This window comes from Euleptes europaea, chromosome 2, assembly GCF_029931775.1.
Source record: "Euleptes europaea isolate rEulEur1 chromosome 2, rEulEur1.hap1, whole genome shotgun sequence".
NCBI classification, from domain to species: domain Eukaryota; kingdom Metazoa; phylum Chordata; class Lepidosauria; order Squamata; family Sphaerodactylidae; genus Euleptes; species Euleptes europaea.
In genome coordinates, this window is record NC_079313.1 from 22,778,394 (window position 1) to 22,795,940 (window position 17,547).

General features: G+C 42.8%; 1 protein-coding gene across 4 annotated transcripts in view; it reads right to left on the reverse strand.

The window, feature by feature from the left end:
- Positions 1–14,157, reverse strand: part of RASAL2 (RAS protein activator like 2) — a 162,951-nt gene extending 148,794 nt beyond the window's left edge. For 2 of the 4 annotated variants that reach the window (XM_056844394.1, XM_056844393.1), the window contains exon 1: positions 13,590–14,157. In XM_056844394.1, coding sequence (XP_056700372.1) covers positions 13,590–14,157 — 568 coding nt within the window. The remainder of the gene's footprint in view (positions 1–13,589) is intronic. The other 2 variants (XM_056844400.1, XM_056844395.1) reach the window with 1 other exon arrangement.
- Positions 14,158–17,547: the final 3,390 nt, after the last annotated feature.

A 17,547-nucleotide genomic window follows, 5' to 3' on the forward strand; every position in this document is an offset into this window, starting at 1 on the left:
ATAAATGTGAATATTCCAACAGTTCTAATTTGTTTTTATCCTAAGGTAAGCCTCTAGTTAAAAATTGTAAATCAAAATACTAATGGCATTTAAAAAGCAAAAGCCAATTAGGCTACCAAATGATACCATAATTGGGAAAAAAGCAAGCTGACGCTTATACAGAGACATTTCTGGCTACATAAACTATTTGTCTGTAGAAAATTCATAACTGAACCAAATATTTGATTGGTCAGTTGATCGGCTCACCAGTGGTACAGATCATGGACATTAACGTTTGTCACTAAGTTCTGAATTGTGGGAACTTGTTCAAACTCTTCAATATCACATAGACCAGTGGTCGGCAAACAGCGGCTTGCGAGCCGCATGCGGCTCTTTGGCCCCTTGAGTGCGGCTCTTGAGTGCGGGCTCCCGAGCCACTCCGCTCCTGCCCCGGCGCATGGCAGCTTCTCGCCTCTCCGCTCGGCTGGGCGCCTCTCACCGCGCCTGGGCTCCTCCCACCGCCGGGACCCACCCACGCCCGGGCTGCACGTGGTGGGAGGCTCCGGAGCCCTCTCGGCCGCTCCTCGGGCGTTCCAGCGAAGTGTGGGGCCAGCGGAAGGCCGTGGCGCTTGCCCATCGACTCGGCCTCGTCCCGAGCCGCGCCAGGTCTGCAGCGCCGTGTGACAAAGGCGGGCAGCGGGGCTTCCCTTGCGCGCGCGCGCTGTCCCGGCCGCGGCCCCCTCCCTTCCGTGAAGTCGCTGGGCGCGTTTGCCTGGCAGGAAGCACCCTCTGTGTGCTCGGGGACTCAGGGCGCTTCCGCAGGCGCCGCCGACTCGTGCGCCCTGCTGCGCCCAGTCCGCGGCAGAGGGAGGGGCTCATGGGACAGCGTAACGGCTGGAGGCCCCGGCCGTCGCCTCCGTCCCCCCCCCCTCGTGCAGACGGGGCATTCAGGCCTGGAGCTGTTTGCCGAAATGTCCATGTGATCAGCAAGCCCCATTCTCTGTTTGAAGGCCTTTTTTTAGGTGGTGGTGGAGCATCTTTATCTATTGGCTCTCAAAAGAAATAATCGTTGTACTGTTGATATTTGGCTCTGTTGACTAATGAGTTTGCCGACCACTGACATAGACATTCATACTAAGCAGGCAACAAGTGAAATTCCCTGTTCTTGTGCATTACTTCTGCCTTAGGTGAATGTGCACAACCACCAGAGTTTTTGTAATTGATTTTGGGGAGGGGCTGTGGCTCAGTGGAAAAGCCTCTGCTTTGCATACCAAAGGTCCCTAGCATCTCCAGTTAAAAGGACCAAGGAAGAGGTCATGTGAAAGACCTCTCCCTGGAGAGCCACTGCCAGTCTGAGCAGATAATACTGCCCTTGATGGACCAATGGTCTGATGCAGTATAAGGCAGCTTCATCATCTGCGTGCACAGGCACACTTGAAATTGAATATAGTTTCCATAGCAACCTTAATCTAGCAATAATGCAAATTCACACTTCACAATGCATTAAGATTAATTATGGCATTTACTGAAAGCAGGTCCAAAAAACAACAACCCTTTATTGCGGCTCTGAAAGCTTTCTTGGGTAGTGCAAGAGAATTTAGAACGCTCCTCAGTCTTGCTTTAATTCAGTTTCAAAGGGTAGCCATGTTGGTCTGCAGCAGAACAGTTAGATTCGAGTCCAGTAGCACCTTAGAGACTAACAAGATTTTCAGGGTATAAGCTTACAGACGTCAAAGTTCACTGAAAATCTTATTGGTCTCTAAGGTGCTACTGGACTCAAATCTAACTGCTATAAATCAGATCAGCTGAATTGGGATCACTAAAGAAGGTTCAAAAAATATTTCACAATTCTGCATAGCAAGAAAGGATCAGTTCTTCAACTTAAGGACTTCTTCAGAATATACAGATTCCAATCCAATAATTCCTGGTAAACAGGAAGTGACAAAGGAAACCTCACAATGGAACTCCACAATGAGGTGGAGTTAACACTATAGTTAAATGCTTTTTCCTTTTAAAGCAGCAACTCCCACTAACATGGAAAATACATTAAAGCCTCCTGTGAGTCTAAAGCAATCATTTACAGAAGAGGTAAGCCACTGCATCTCTGCATGATTCACTGCTCCAGCCCCGTCCTTTCCAATCAAGCTCCACAGGGGCAGGCAGTTCCATCACTTTTCTGAACTGGGTGCTATTACAGGTGGAGTAGAATTACCAACCGGACCTGGGGGCCCAGGCTAGTCCGATCTCATCAGATCTCAGAAGCTAGGCAGGGCTGACCCTGGTTAGTATTTGAATGGGAGACCTCAAAAGAAGTCCAGGGTCGCTACACAGAGGCAGGCAATGACAAATGAACTCTGCATGTCTCTTGCCTTGAAAACCCAACAGGATCGCTGTACGTCGGCTGCAACTTCACAGCACTTTTCACCACCAGAATTACCACTCCGCAAAGAAGGCTACTTGTCTCGCCTGTGTATGAGTCTGAGCTTACCTCCAACCAGTGTAGAGGCACAACCAGATCAGTGACTCATGCAGAAACACAGTAGTGTGCTCTTCTAAGGACAGCCAATTCTTGCTCTTGCACTCGAAAACAAAAACTTTTCAGCTGTAGGAATGCCACTTGCCTAGTTTTCATTCAGAAAATCAGTATGCCTTACTATTGAAAGGATATGGAAAAGGCCATTTCCCCTGAATCCATCACTCATGGGACTCCCATGAAGGTATTGCCACCTCTAAGAAGTCTCACTCCGTTCAAAGCTGCTACAAACGCAGAGAAAAAAAATCTGTGAATTGCTGTGAATCATTAGCTGTTCCATTTTGTGCACTTTCCGCACCTTTGAGGTGGCAGAGGACCCAAAACCACACTATAAACATCTCTTCACCAATGGGCTTTTGCAGTCACCCATCTTCTATTACTTCCCATAAATACCATTCGTCAAAGAACAAGAGGTGAGTCCCACCTGCTGAACACGGCAGGATGAAGCACCTCTTTGGGTCACACCTCAACTGCTATGCCACACAGTTATTATAAGGGTTTAGCGGAGAGTATCTGATGTAGGCATGGTTTGTAGCAAATGGAACAGAGCTTAGTTTCAACAAATGGAGTAGCTAAAGCGACTAGAAACTGCACCGTAGCAGTGGAAAGCTTTTGCAGTTTGCTGTGTTAAAAGTGAGCTATATGCCAATCCCTCAAATATGCCAATCCATTTGGTTTAGAAAAATAGTAGGAGGAGAGATGATACATGTTTAGTGCATAGTACCCCTTACTGGAAGAGCCCCGTGGCGCAGAGTGGTAAGCTGCAGTACTGCAGTCCAAGCTCTGCTCACGACCTGAGTTCGATCCCGACGGAAGTTGGTTTCAGGTAGCCGGCTCAAGGTTGGCTCAGCCTTGTATCCTTCCGAGGTCGGTAAAATGAGTACCCAGCTTGCTGGGGGTAAAGGGAAGATGGCTGGGGAAGGCACTGGCAAACCACCCCGTAAACAAAGTCTGCCTAGTAAACGACGGGATGTGACGTCACCCCAAGGGTCAGGAATGACCCGGTGCTTGCACAGGGGACCTTTACCTTTTTTTTTTTTTACCCCTTACTGTGCTAGGTGATCTCCATGTTCCACTGAAAAATAAAATACATTTTTTAAAGGCAGAAATCCTCTACAAATAATAGGAATTTAATCCAGTGTCGGCTGCTTTCACACACGCTGGATAATGGACTTCCAGTGCACTGTAGCAATTGTTTATTAATTGTTTACAAACAGTTATAAATAATTGCTAAAGTGCATTGAACATAAATTATCCAACATGTGTGAAATCAGCAATCATCTACAGAGCTTCTGCTGATCTAAGGAGCAATTAGTGTTTCTTGAGCTTTTCCCAGGGATAAATGATGCAAGGGTTGCTGAAGAAAGGCTCAAATTCACAGTTGTCTTCAGAATTCTTTGCCTGTATAGCAAAAATGGTATGCACATTTCTCCCATCTGATGGCAGAAACTTCTAGATCGAGTCCATACATGCCTTGACTCTGCAAAAAGCCTGGTAATGATAAGAAGTAGGAGGTTCCCTCAACTCCATTGACAACTAACTTAAAATTCCATTCCACAGCTAGAAGAAAAAGGGAGAGCAGACCTTTCATCATGGTTGGATCCAGATCTAGTTGAGATCTCCCATTCTCACTGCCAACTCTGTTATCACCCAGACCACAGAAACAAGAGGCAACAGCCAGGCATCATGCCCTGTGTATGTGTGTTAAGTGCCGTCAAGTCGCTTCTGACTCAAGGCGACCCTATGAATCAATGTCCTTGCTCAGATCTTGCAAACTGAGGGCTGTGGCTTCCTTTATAGAGTCAATCCATCTCTTGTTGGGTCTTCCTCTTTTCCTGCTGCCTTCAACTTTTCCAAGTATGATTGTCTTTTCCAGTGACTCTTGTCTTCTCATAATGTGTCCAAAATATGACAGCCTCAGTTTAGTCATTTTAGCTTCTAGGGTCAGTTCAGGCTTGATTTGATCTATAACCCACTGATTTGTTTTTTTGGCGGTCCAGAGTATCCATAACACTCTCCTCCAACACCACATTTCAAAGGAATCTACTTTCTTCATGCCCTAGATCCCACAAAAAAATTATATCTTAATGGATATTTTCATTGCTGCAAGCTGTCTGGGGAGAATTTTTTTTGTTCTTGTTGAAAAGCTAACTAAAAGTACAATGGGTCCATCCTTAAAGGACTGGCTTTACCCTGTAGCTGTTTAGGATAGCAGATTCCAAAGGGGGCTAACTTCTATCTCTGGACAGTATTAGAAATTACCGACATATCACAAATCATTTGATATTTGTTTTCAGGAACAAAAAGGTCAAAGGAGAAACACCACCCAGAAGTGAAAGATATATGTATATGTAAAATATGTACAGATATTTTATTCAAAATATGGTCATGTGGCAATGATTTTGAACCTCAAAACATGAAGTTGAACTCCATCCCACCTGCTCCCCACTTTTATAGCCTTTCTGTACACGGCACTGCAAACAGTGACACTGACCCCCAGAGATATCAAGCCCCATAAGTCATAATATCAGCCTTACTTGCCTAGCATTGGAGTCTGATACAATTTGAAAATTGTCTTGATATGCATGAGATGGCAGGATTAATTTTTCCCCCAGATGCAAAAAAATTCAGATGTAATTCTAGCAAAGAGGTAGGCTGCGTGGGTTGATTGTGTGACTGCTCAATATATCTCCAAGTATTTTAAGTATCAGTAATTGCCAGTTACTTTGCTGTCATTTTTTCCAATAAAAGCATTAAGTGCTTTTGCCTATTATTAATACGAACAACCCACGACTGTACACCCTGCCTTACAATCAGCCAGTCATTAGTATTAAAATGGGTTTGGGAAAGTAGTGGGAGTCCTCCATGGCAAAATATCCCAAAACCAGTGAAAAAAGCCTAAAAGGGTTTAATCAAAAGTAATTTTTTAAAATGCTTCATCCGTTATAATACACTCCATGGTACATATACAACCATACTTCACCTATAAACTATAGTGAAGTGGCAAAAATTAGTTTTTAAGACTGTTTCAAACAGATTATTTCCACATTTGTGTGTGTGTAAAGCGCCGTCAAGTCGCAGCCGACTTATGGCGACCCCTTTTTGGGGTTTTCATAGCAAGAGACTAACAGATGTGGTTTGCCAGTGCCTTCCTCTGCACAGCAACCCTGGTATTCCTTGGTGGTCTCCCATCCAAATACTAACCAGAGCTGACCCTGCTTAGCTTCTGAGATCTGACAAGATCAAGCTAGCCTGGGCCATCCAGGTCAGGGCATTTCCACATTTACTTCTCTAAAAACAGCAAATAAACCCCATAATCTACAACAATTAATTTCATCATACAGATTATATATAATACAATTAATAGTCTGAAAATGTGTTTAGTTGAAGACTGAGAGCGCTGTGATGATTTGAAGAATAATGTGAACACAGATACAGTTCTTCCTTGTTGGTCTATCCAATCCACCAACAGTTCCAAGAGAGGATAACTTCATATTTTCAGTGCTCACCTTTCATCCCACCTTCCTAGTCTGGTTCACCCACTTTGACTACTAATTTTACAATCTCTAGCCCTGCTCTAGCTGAACCAAGTCACAAGTAACTAGTCTCATAGAAGGTCTGAGCAGTTCGATCCTTAAATGATACATACATTCATTTCTTTGGGACTCAGATGAACATTATGATGTATTTGATTTTTACCTAGAGCTGATATTGTATCAAAATAAAACTTGACTTGACACTATCATGTAGACACTGCTGTGTTCCCCCCCTCATTTATATTTAAAACATTTTAATGCCATCTTTCCACCTGATCAGGGTCCCCAAGGGGGCACACATAAAAACATTTCAACAATTAAAAATAACAATTAAAATTATAAAACAATCCAATAAAAACACAAATAACACTAGAACCTGGGAGAAGGGCTAATAACAGTTATTGGGGGTAAGCCAGATAAAAATGTCTTCACCCGCTAGCACAGGGGTGGGGAACGTCAGGCCGGGGGCCGTTTAAGGCCCGTGAAATCATTTGGTCTGGCCCTTTGTGGGTCCTGGCAGATCTCTAGCTCAGAAGGATCTAAGACTGGTGATCCGCCCCCTCCCATGGACAGGAATAGCCTCTATTCAAGGCAGATGTTAGTTTGTTTTGCCAAGAAAAGGAACCTTTTTTTCCCCTTGCAGAAGAGTCGTTAGCTATAGAGCTGCTAGGACCACCCAAGAAACTGTGTTAACCCTTTCCCACCAGGGCCATGGAGAAACATATTCCCTCTGTACTACAAGAGGGCTGATGCCCAGCTGGTGCAACAGACCATCCTGTGCCACAAGTTGGGCGAGTGCACCACCGGTTGGATGCCTGACTGCTTGCCCATGCAGGGGGGTGGTCATCTGGGGCAGCTGCTTGCTTGGGGCTTGGTTGGCTAATTTTTAAGTTGATAATTTTGTATGGCCTGTGAATGATTTTTTAAATATCCAAATGGCCCTTGGAGGAAAAAAGGTTCCCCACCCCTGCGCTAGCAGAAGACACTGATAGAGGGAGATAGACAAATCTCACTAGAGAGGGAGTTCCAAACATTTGTTGCCTCAACCGTGAAAGCCCTTTCTTGGGCTAAGACCCATCTACCCTCAGATAGCAGGGGCAACCAAACCAGGTCTTCCAAAGATGACTGGAGTAAACAGGTAGGTTCATATTGGACAAGGCAGTTCCTGAGGTAGATTCATGTGAGACAAGGCAGTCCTTGAGGTATGAGGGCTTTAACAGACAATACCAGCACCTTGAATTATGCTGATATCGATGCCTTTTTACTATAAATGCAAAAAATCTAGAACAATGTAAATATACCAGGATGTCAGGACTCTAAAGATTCCACACTGGAAATATGTACTGGCAGTGACAAATTGAGAGCACAGTTGCCAAACTGCAATGAGCATAGTACACTAGCTTTATTTAAATAATCTGTAAATAGAACTTCAGGAAAGCAAGACTGCTACAGCAGCATTCAGTCCAGCTAAGGTCAAACCAAACAATAGACCCTGTTTAAAGGCAGCTAAGCTGTGCAATATTGCCCAAATGTGCATGATTTTGATTTCCTTTTGTCCTTGAGGAAGAAGAAAATATTTTCCAGGAAATACCCATCACAACATTATAGAGAAAATGCTTTACTTCGGCCAAAAGGAATCAGTAGATGATATAGCAGTGTTCTCCTCCCTCCAATTTCATACTACCTTAGTAGGATTTTTAAAAGTAATTCTGTTGAAGGGGAGTTTAAAAACATTGCTGTATTCCTATAGTAAAAAAGAAGAAAAAGAAGACAACCCTTTTCCTGGTTCCAGTGACCTTTGTAAAACAGCCAAGGACTACCGAGTGGAACATTCCAAAAGGCAGACAGACCAAAACCCTATCCTTCTGTGTCTCTTTCCCCATCCTGTTTCTATTGACCTGATGACTTTAGCTTCATATGGCAGCTCACACTTTCAGGGTTTGTTTACTGAAAGAAACTCTTTCCTGATCTGATGGACACACAAAGAACTTCCAATTGTTTTCTCCTCTTTTTTTAGGAACTAAAGATCAACGTGAAAACAGATACTAATCAGTACCTCCTAATTCCTATTAAGCTGAGCATAATCACTACTTTGGCTTAGGCCCAATGCACTGGTAAATTTTTGCCTGGGCTGTACTTTAGACTGCAGGTGGGAACTGATTTTTCCATGCATAAACCTTTTCTCTCAGCATTTCATCTCAGTAAGAACTACTGATATATGCCAGAAATGTATATGCCACCTCTCCAGAAGAACTGCTCAAAGCTGCTCACAAGTTAAAAAATTCCAACCACACTAAAATGGCACAAAACTGTTAAAATTAACATTTGTTTTAAAAGTAATTTAAAAACTCAGTCATAGCATAAAAACAGCATAACACTTTCAGCAGCATAAGAAGATCCTTGTAAAATAATACTCAAGCTCGGGTAGAGTGTAAAAATAATTCTGAAAGATCAAACCTCTTACTTAAAAGCCTGGGTTAAAAGAAATATTTTGGCCTGGTACCTAAAACAATGTGATAGGGTAGGTGCCAGGTGATCCTCAAGAGGAAGGGCATTCCACAGATGAGGTGCCACCACTGAAACAGTCCTGTCTCAGGTTGCCATCCACTGCAGACCTTCAACACATAGAAAACTCACCAGGAATGTGTTGTGCGCAAAACCTCGCTGTGACAGTTATAAACCAGGAAAAGTAGGAGAGAAGCACGCACCTCCCCATAACCATTCGGTATAAAATATCCAGGCCACTAGAGAAGGGGCAGGCCCTGCGGGGACAAAAGAAGACACACAGCACCTCTGGTTGTGAGTGAGCCTCTGAGACTTTTTGGTGGAAGCCCCATGACTGAAGGGACTTCCCCAGTCTAAGGGAAGTGAAGATGACAGCAGAGAAAAACTGTACCCAAGAATATGGTTAGAACATTTCCCTGCAGTTAAGAGCCAAACCTGGTAGTTGGATTGGAGTTCTGTAGTGAATAATCCTCATTTCTTTTATTTAGATTTTTATCCCACTTTTTTATCATCTTCCAAAGCAGCTTATGTCAGTAAAGAGACAGGCCCTGCCCTCAGGCTTACCGGTACATTCTAAAAAGAAAAGATGCACAAAGGAATAGCAGCAGAGGTGAAAAGTAGAGGGAGATCAGTTTGACAGTCAAAATTTATTTGCCATTGGGCCAGGCTGATCTTTCCAGGCTAACCTTCCTTTGATGAAAATGGTGGAAATATCCTATGGCCCTTATTCCTCTGGTCAGATGCAGAAGCCAGAGTACTGTTTCCTTGCTCAAGGCAACCAGCTATTGGAGCAGAGCTCTTTCTGGCATGGAATAAAGAAGCAAGTTCCGTGCATCTGTTTCTTTTCTGGCTGATGAGACAGCCAGGCTGGTCTTCCCTTGCCATGATGTTTTTTTCTCAGAAAGGAGAAAACGCAACCTTCCAGTGGCTCTTACTCCTCTAGCCAATGACAGAGGCCTTCTGTTTCCCAGAATGAGGGCAACTCAATCAAGTATCCTGGATTGAATGTATGCTGGTGGAGATTTAAAAGGATTTACTTGCTCACCTTGCTACACTTCCCCTTTTTAACTTGCATTTATAATCTTGTACAAAGACCTGTTATGTCAAAAGAGCTTGCATGTGAAAGTTTTGGGTAGGTCCTATGTGCAGCTAGGTCTCGGTGAAGTTTGCACTCATTAAGCACATCAGGGTTTCAGGTCAAAGCTTGAAAGAACAAAATTTTAGCTCACACCAGGGTCTGTGGGCAGAAAAAGAAATATTTGCTTTGGATCTCAAAGAATAACCTAGGAGCGTGCTCATTGCTTTTCTGAGTGCATTACTGACCTCTATGACCAATGCTAGGAAGAAGGCTCCTTAAACCCCAGCATGTACACATGTCACCTTACAAACTCAGCACGTGAAGACTAGCAGTTGAACCGTCACCTGATGCAGCCAAAGAGTACTTTGTCCAAGGCTCTCTGAGGCTTGTGGTTGAGCCGCCAAAGTCACTACCTGATGCTACAGTCATCAAATGATAATTTTGCACCCCATGAATTATCCTTTAAAAACACAGCAACAGAATGCCAGAAATACAGCATCGGATCAATATGTTGAGTTTTTCATGGAGAAATGCTTGGTCACCTACAAGAACCAAGCATCAAAGGCAGATCTGAATTTCATCCTGGAGGCAAAAAGGATAATTTATATATGTTGGGGCTGAGCAAAATGAATGCCATGGTGGAGAATCTGAACATGTCCTACTTTATAATCTCATCTTTGCCTCAATTTCAGCGGCTTATCTGAGAAAGACCAAGTGCTCTCTGCTAACATTTCCGTATTTCTTTTGCCTGATTATTAAAGATGAACTTGTACAGGATGAAAGAACTAAAAAAAATGAAGTTAATAAACAATGATACTACAACAGCACTCTGCTTGCTTTTTGGTTCTGCTGGCTCTTTGTACCTGCTAAAAGAACCCATAAGAATCCTACTGAAAGTAGGAAGGAAATTAGATTCAGACAGAGGATTTACACCTAACAGTAGCAGCTGAGCCAAGAAATGACACAGAAAGCAACTAGCATTAGTGGACACCACTACAGCAGAAGTTGATTTGGGGAAATATCAAGCAAGCTCTCTTAAGTCCACTTTATTTACAAATAATAAGATTTATACACTAATACATTTTCCTCACCGCTCCTAATTGTGGCCGCTCCTGGGTTAGAAGTTAAAGAAAAATCCAAGGGGGGCGGGACCTAAATGAGCAAGCTGACAATTCTTGTTGCCCTAAGATTTAGGCTCTATTCATACATTACTTTGGCATGGCTTTGATCCCAATTTCAGTCTGAAAGCTGTAATTCTCAAAAGCAGGTGAACCCCCATTTCCGGTAGCTCTGCCACTGCATCAGTATTCATGCACATGTCTTCTTCTCAATAACACCAGGACACCATCCTTCGCAGCCCAGTCTTGCCAGGCCAAGGAAAAGCTGCATTATATGCCACAGCATGATTCTATCAGTTGACTACATATCTAGGAAGGCGCAGCCTGAATAGCCTAATGTTGTCAGATTTTGGAAGCTAAGATGGGTCGGCCACAGTTAGTACTTGGATGGGAATCCACTAACGAAGGATTCCTTTCCTTTGCTATGCAAAGGAAAGCCATGGCAAACCTCCTCTGCTCATCTCTTGCCTTGAAAACCCCATGGTTCTGGAGTTGCCATAAGTCTGCTGCGACTTCATGGCACATACTTATTATTCCAGGATATAGTTTCTCTGCCACTAGATATCCATCTATTATTGACGCATTCTCTACATGAAACATAACAAGAGCCTGCTGGATCAGGCTTGAGAGTCCATCTAGACCAACTTGAGAGTCCATCTTGTTTTCAGTGATCAACCTGATACCTCCTGAAAACTTACAAGCCAAGCTTGTGATGTCACAGCTGCAGTACCTGCAGGTACAGGCCAGAGGAAATGCAAGCACCTAAACACAGCACTGGTCCAAGTCCAATGAAAGGGAGATACCAGCAAGACCCAATATCTTAGCCATTCAGATCTATGCAGATCATACTCTGATACTAAAAGAACCAAGTTTAACCTTGAGCTTTAAAGAAAAATGTGGCAGCTTTTATTTCAACCCTATACTCATCTTCCAAGGGGAAGGGAAAAATTTACAATGCCTTATAGAGGAACTCTATTTCTCACTAATAATGAAAGCAGCATAGTTTTTGCATGACAAGTTGCCATGAAACATTGGTTTTTTGTAAATGTCGTATTACCCAAATACAAAAGCACTCTAGGCTGTGATTAAGAGGTTTTAAATCCCCACGTCAGCATAGCTTGTTTGTAATAATCAGAGGGTTTTGGATTGCCCAGAGCCCAGTCCAGCAATGGACTCAATGGCTTCCAGATGTTTCCAGAGGTTTAGTGTGATAATCAGAAGGATTCGGAGAAGTTTTTAAAGGAAGAGTTTACAGCCTTTTGTTTTGTTTTCATTGTTGAATCAATGACTTAGAGCAGACTGACTGTCTACTCTAAGCAGGAACAAAACCTAGAGGATGTCTTTCTTTTTCTTATTTTCTCCTTTTAAAAGCATGATCATCAATACAGAAAGACTTAGCTGAAATCCCACTGTCTGATGGAAGGGTGTTTGCTGACCACAATCCCAACTGGCTAAACCTTTACTCTTCTTGGCAACTCAGCATGTACCAGTTTGGCTGATTGATTACACAACCATAAATCTCAAATGCTGACCTGGATCAGTTTCCTTGCCTGGGGTGCAGTTTAAAGACAGCTGTATTTTCCTCTTTGCTTTCCCAGTAGCCAGTTTTAAATGTCACATCATTAGAAATACCTGGCATTGTATTCTTTAGGATAGTGTGCTCTCATAACACTATTCGTTGAGCAAAGAACCACCTTTCCTCAGCTCCAGCTTTTTAAATTTTAAGTGTTTAAAACAAGTAGATGTCAACCCCTAAGCACTATCTTGTCTTTGTGTTTTAAAAAACAACAAAATACAACAGTGTTCAGCAGGGTGCATAGAAAGAATATACAAAAACAACAGTAGATAAGATGATGACAACTGAAAGATATTACCAGTTTTTTTGGGGGGGGATGCTGTAAACTCTTTAATTCACCATTTCCTGATCAGTCATAATTACCAAAGCAAAAACACAGCAGGCTTTATAACCTGGTGCAGCCCGGTCACCATAGGTTGGCTGCAACTTAGCATCACTTTACACACACAACCTCAAGGTCCTTGCTGGATAAATGGCTATTGTACCCGACAAACAAAGAAGAAAGAACTGAATGTTAACTGGACTAAACCAGAATTTGTTAGCACAGTGAGCAGTTGGCCACTACTAGTTGCCCCCTGTGCATTTCAGATGCCCACAGAAACCAACATGAAAATAGCGTAGGGAAATGTTGAAAAGGCAGGTGCAGTTTCAGTTCAACACTTTAAACTAATTTCGGCAATTGAAAGTGTTTACAGTGGCAAGCTCAAAGAACCCTTTAAGTACATGCCAGTTTCTCCCTCAGATAAGCATTTAGTTCCACTCAGTCGCAGTGGAGGCATCATTCCTTGCAGTGACCGCAAGAGAATGCAATGGTCTGCAGAGCCACCACTTGCTCTTCAGTGCCCAAAACTTTAAGAACTATTATCTAAAACATTTGCGTTAACTACGCCTTTGTTGTAACAGCAGCCAAAGAGCCTTAGGCCCAGACAACCAGAAGCCTGTGCCACATTTTCCCTCAGCACCAATTAAGAACTTACAATGTAAAAAGACGTCATATTTTTATACAACTAATTGGCTTATTAAAGAAATACCATTTCACGTATTCAATCTATGTAACACTGATGAGTCAGACATGGCTATAAACTATTATTGTGCATCACGGAACACAATGTCAGAATCTCCAAACTATTCTTAGGTACTCAAACTGCGTCATGGTTAAAACAGCAAGTGCAAAATAAAAAAAAAAAGCTTCCAGAAAAAAAATACTTTATGTTACCACAGCTCTCCCTTAAAACATTTTAGTAGAATCCAAATTAAACAATACCTGCGGTCAAATCCACCTGCATGTTCTCCATCCCTTCATTTGTCACTGATGCACTGTGCTCCTCTTTTCGATTAAGCACTTTATTAAAGCTGCCAGACAATGTAGAGAAGAAGCCACGGATGAAATAGTTCTCCTGATCACCACCCTCTGGCTGCGGGAACGGCTTGGTGATTCTGTCCCTCCAGTGTGCTGTGGGTTCAGATATAGACCTGCAGAAGGGAACCCGGAATGGCTTGGTGGCTGGCACGGCAGCCTTCTCTTCTGGATCTTCCTGGGAACCATCAGCAATTAAATTGTGTACCCTGAAAGGCCGTTCAGCTGTCTTCAGTGCATCTGCTCTCTTGCTCATCTTCCAATGAAATCTGGGATGAGTCTGCCATCTGTAAGTTCCTAGAAGCTTCCCTAAATCTGAATCTGCTTTTTCACATATCTTCTTACTTTTTGTTTGGCGGTTCCAATGGTAGTCCTTCAAGCTTGCTCTGACTCTTGTAGAGTCACCATCCTGCTCTGACAGAGACCTTTGAAAGCGCGCAGGAGAAAGACTAGAACGCTTCTTAAACACATTCATTTTCCCTACCTCTCACATTCATCAACAATTAACTTACCCTTACTTCAGTGCACACGTTCCTATTTCTCAAGATAGCAATCTAAGCCACATTCTTCTGTATAGTGGGATCGGATGTCCTTCCTTACATGACAGTTGTTAGCTGGTCTCTGAATTCCATCAGCTATGTATCAATACTGAAGCACAATCAGAATCGACATAACAACCATCCATCTTGAGACAGAGAAAGCTTTCAAAGATGATTTTCACTTCCTGAACTGTCACATCTCTGAAGCAGACTTTCAGGAAGTGACCAAAAAAAGAAAAGAAAAAGCAATCTCACAAACTAAGTGCTGGGCCAACCGTACTCCAGTTTTTCACTCTGTAATGCTGAATTAAAAATAGAATGTGAAAGAACCCTCAGTATCCACAGAGCTACACCATATAGAACTAAAGTGACAACCACAAGAGTCTTGACTTTAGAGACAGGATGCATCAAGAAGAAGACTTTACGGCAACATTGCCTGGGTACGTTTCAGCCCCTGCAATATATTGTATATTTGCCCTACCTATTCTCAAGTCCAGAACAGTATTCAGAAGTAAAGCCAAATCCATGAGAATTCAGTGGAGCAGTTCTTCCAGAGATGCATACGGATACACTGCAGCAGAAGAAAGGAAGCAGCAGCTGAAAAGGAATAATATTGCAAATACACTAAAGGAAAAATATGCACATAGGAGGAGCAAAGTAGAGGGGAGGTAGGTGGTGTTTAGTTAATCATTGACCAAAGCAAAGAAGCAGACCATTTTGAGGCCAGATCTTGTGGCAAATGAAACATGGAAACGTGCATATTTTCTTAGTGAGCAGGGGTTTTAGTTTTCATAAATCTAATTGGAGTCAGTAGACTGGAAAATAATATTCCTATCTAAGCTAAGTAGAAGAGAAATGACCACCTCGACAAGTTAAGGAACAGCTGACTATATTAAATTTGCTAAAGAAAACATATCTGCTAATAGAAGTGAGCCAAGTTTCAGACCAGATTGAAACAATGTGCTCTCAAAACCCGAGAAAATATCGGGTTTAAAATGGAAACACTGACAGACCTCTGGCAAATGTTGCCGCAATGACAATCAAAATGACTTTTGGTTATTTGAAACCATTATCTAGTCTGGCAGGGCAACAGCAACAGTCCCCTCTACCATAGATTCTTCTGCCCCTTTTATCATCCGGGTAACAATGAAACAGAACTGGAACCAAGTCTTCCGTGAGAAGTTTCCTTCAAGCAAGACCCCACATTATGTCTGAGTACAACTTCAGGTTAACACCCTTCACTTCTTTACAAAGAAACTAGGGAGAGCTACTTGCAGCTTTTCTGAGAAAAAGAGCACAAACATGTTTTTATTTAATATGGGCCATGTTACAGCTGTCCGAAGAGACAGATGAGCTACTGGGGAGAGATTTGGCCTGCTACTTCCTAGTTTGATCCTTGTCCAGCATTGCACATTATATCTCGAGTGCCAGACTGGGTTCAGAGAACAATAAACATCACAGTGAAGGAGGAGGAATTGTTCACCACCTTGAAGGAACTGACTATAAAATCACGTCTGAGTTAACTGATCTTAACAACTACTGTCTAGTATTAAGTTTCCATGTTAGGGCAGCTTTCACACATGCTGAATAATGCATTCCACTTTTAATGCACTTTAATGATTGTTTGCAAGTGGACTTTGCCATTTCACACAGTAAAATCAGCTGCAAAGGGCATTGAAAGTGGATTGAAAGTGCATTATTCAGCATGTGTGAAAGCTCCCTTAGTCTTCAATAGAACAGCAAGTTTCGAGTCCGGAAGCACCTTAAAGACCAACAAGATTTCCAAGGTAAAAGCTTTCAATAGTCAAAGCTCCCTTTGTCAGATCTGGAAATCCTGTTGGTCATTAAGGTGCTACTGGACTCGAATCTTGCTGTCTAGTAATAAATAACTCATGTCTGAGTAAGATGCTTGATCAGGCTGTGGAAGACTAATTCCCAAATGTCCTTGAATGAAATGGATTATTCTGGACTTTGTGAATCTGAATTCACTCCTGGTTTGGGGACGAAACTAAACCCCGAACCCATGTCATCTAGGGGCTTTGGAAATAAGAACCAACCCTTTAAATCTGGACTGGAATCAAATTGGTAGCTAATAGAGTTATCTCCTTGAGCAAGGTGTTTACATCCTGTCTATCAACTGAAACAATCTTCAACAGCCTTGAAGCTTTGCACCCCAATGTCTAAGACTAGGTGTGTGGCCAACAGAGACTGGGCCTTTTCCAGTGATAATCAGATTTTCCACACTTCTGTCCTGTCCTAAAGTTGACCCCTCTCCATTCCTGGGAACCTGTTCCAAAGACCTTCTGTCACAGTTTGTGAACTTTAACAAACAGAACCCCAGGAACAGAGAACAGCCCACTTGTTCCTCTCATTTTCCCCCAATACATTTCCTCCACTGTCTGAAGAAACCACCAACAATGAAGAAAAACAGGATGTTAAGTGCCATGGGAACACACTTGTGCAGTTATGCAATTTAGGAACCTTGTAGGGTTGCCAGTTCTGGGTTGGGAAATACCTGGAGATTTTTGGGACGGAGCCTGAAGAGGGTGGGGTTTGGGGAGGGGAGGGACTTCAATGCCATAGAGTCCAATTGCCAAAGCAGCCATTTTCTCAGGGGAACTGATCTCTATCGGCTGGAGATCAGTTGTAATAGCAGGAGATCTCCAGCTAGTACCTGGAGGTTGGCATCCCTAGGACTTTGCCAAATGTGCTTCCATAGCTACCCTAAGGCTCTTTAATGTTAGGGAAGTCAAGCAGATGCAAGTTACCAGGGTCTCTAAAGTTGATGGGCAGTAGATGCAGCATGGACAAAAAATTTTTTTACTCAATGAGTGATTAAAATATGGAATTCGCTGCCAGAAGATGGATTGATGGCCACAGGCATTGATGGCTTTAAAAGTACATTTAGACAGATTCATGAAAGATAGATCTATCAGTGGCTACTAGGCATGGTGACTAAGGGGAATCCCCATACCTTCAGAGGCAGTAAAAGTATGAGTACTAGTGCCAGGAGGTAATATCAAAGGAAGGCCTTGGCCTCTATGCCCTGTTGTTGGCCGTCCAAATGAACTGGCTGGCCACTGTGGGAGATAGTATGCTGGACTAGATGGACCACTGGTCTGATCCAGCAAAGCTCTTCTTATGTTCTTATTCCTTTCTACTCAGTCACTGTTAAATCCCCATCCCACCCCATACAACACACCACATCCCATGCCACACCATACACTGCATTGATTAAATATTAGTACTATATAATTTACCTTTACCTAGTATGATATTATGATGTGGTCATAGATGTCAACCACAGACAGAGCTTTTTCGGTGTT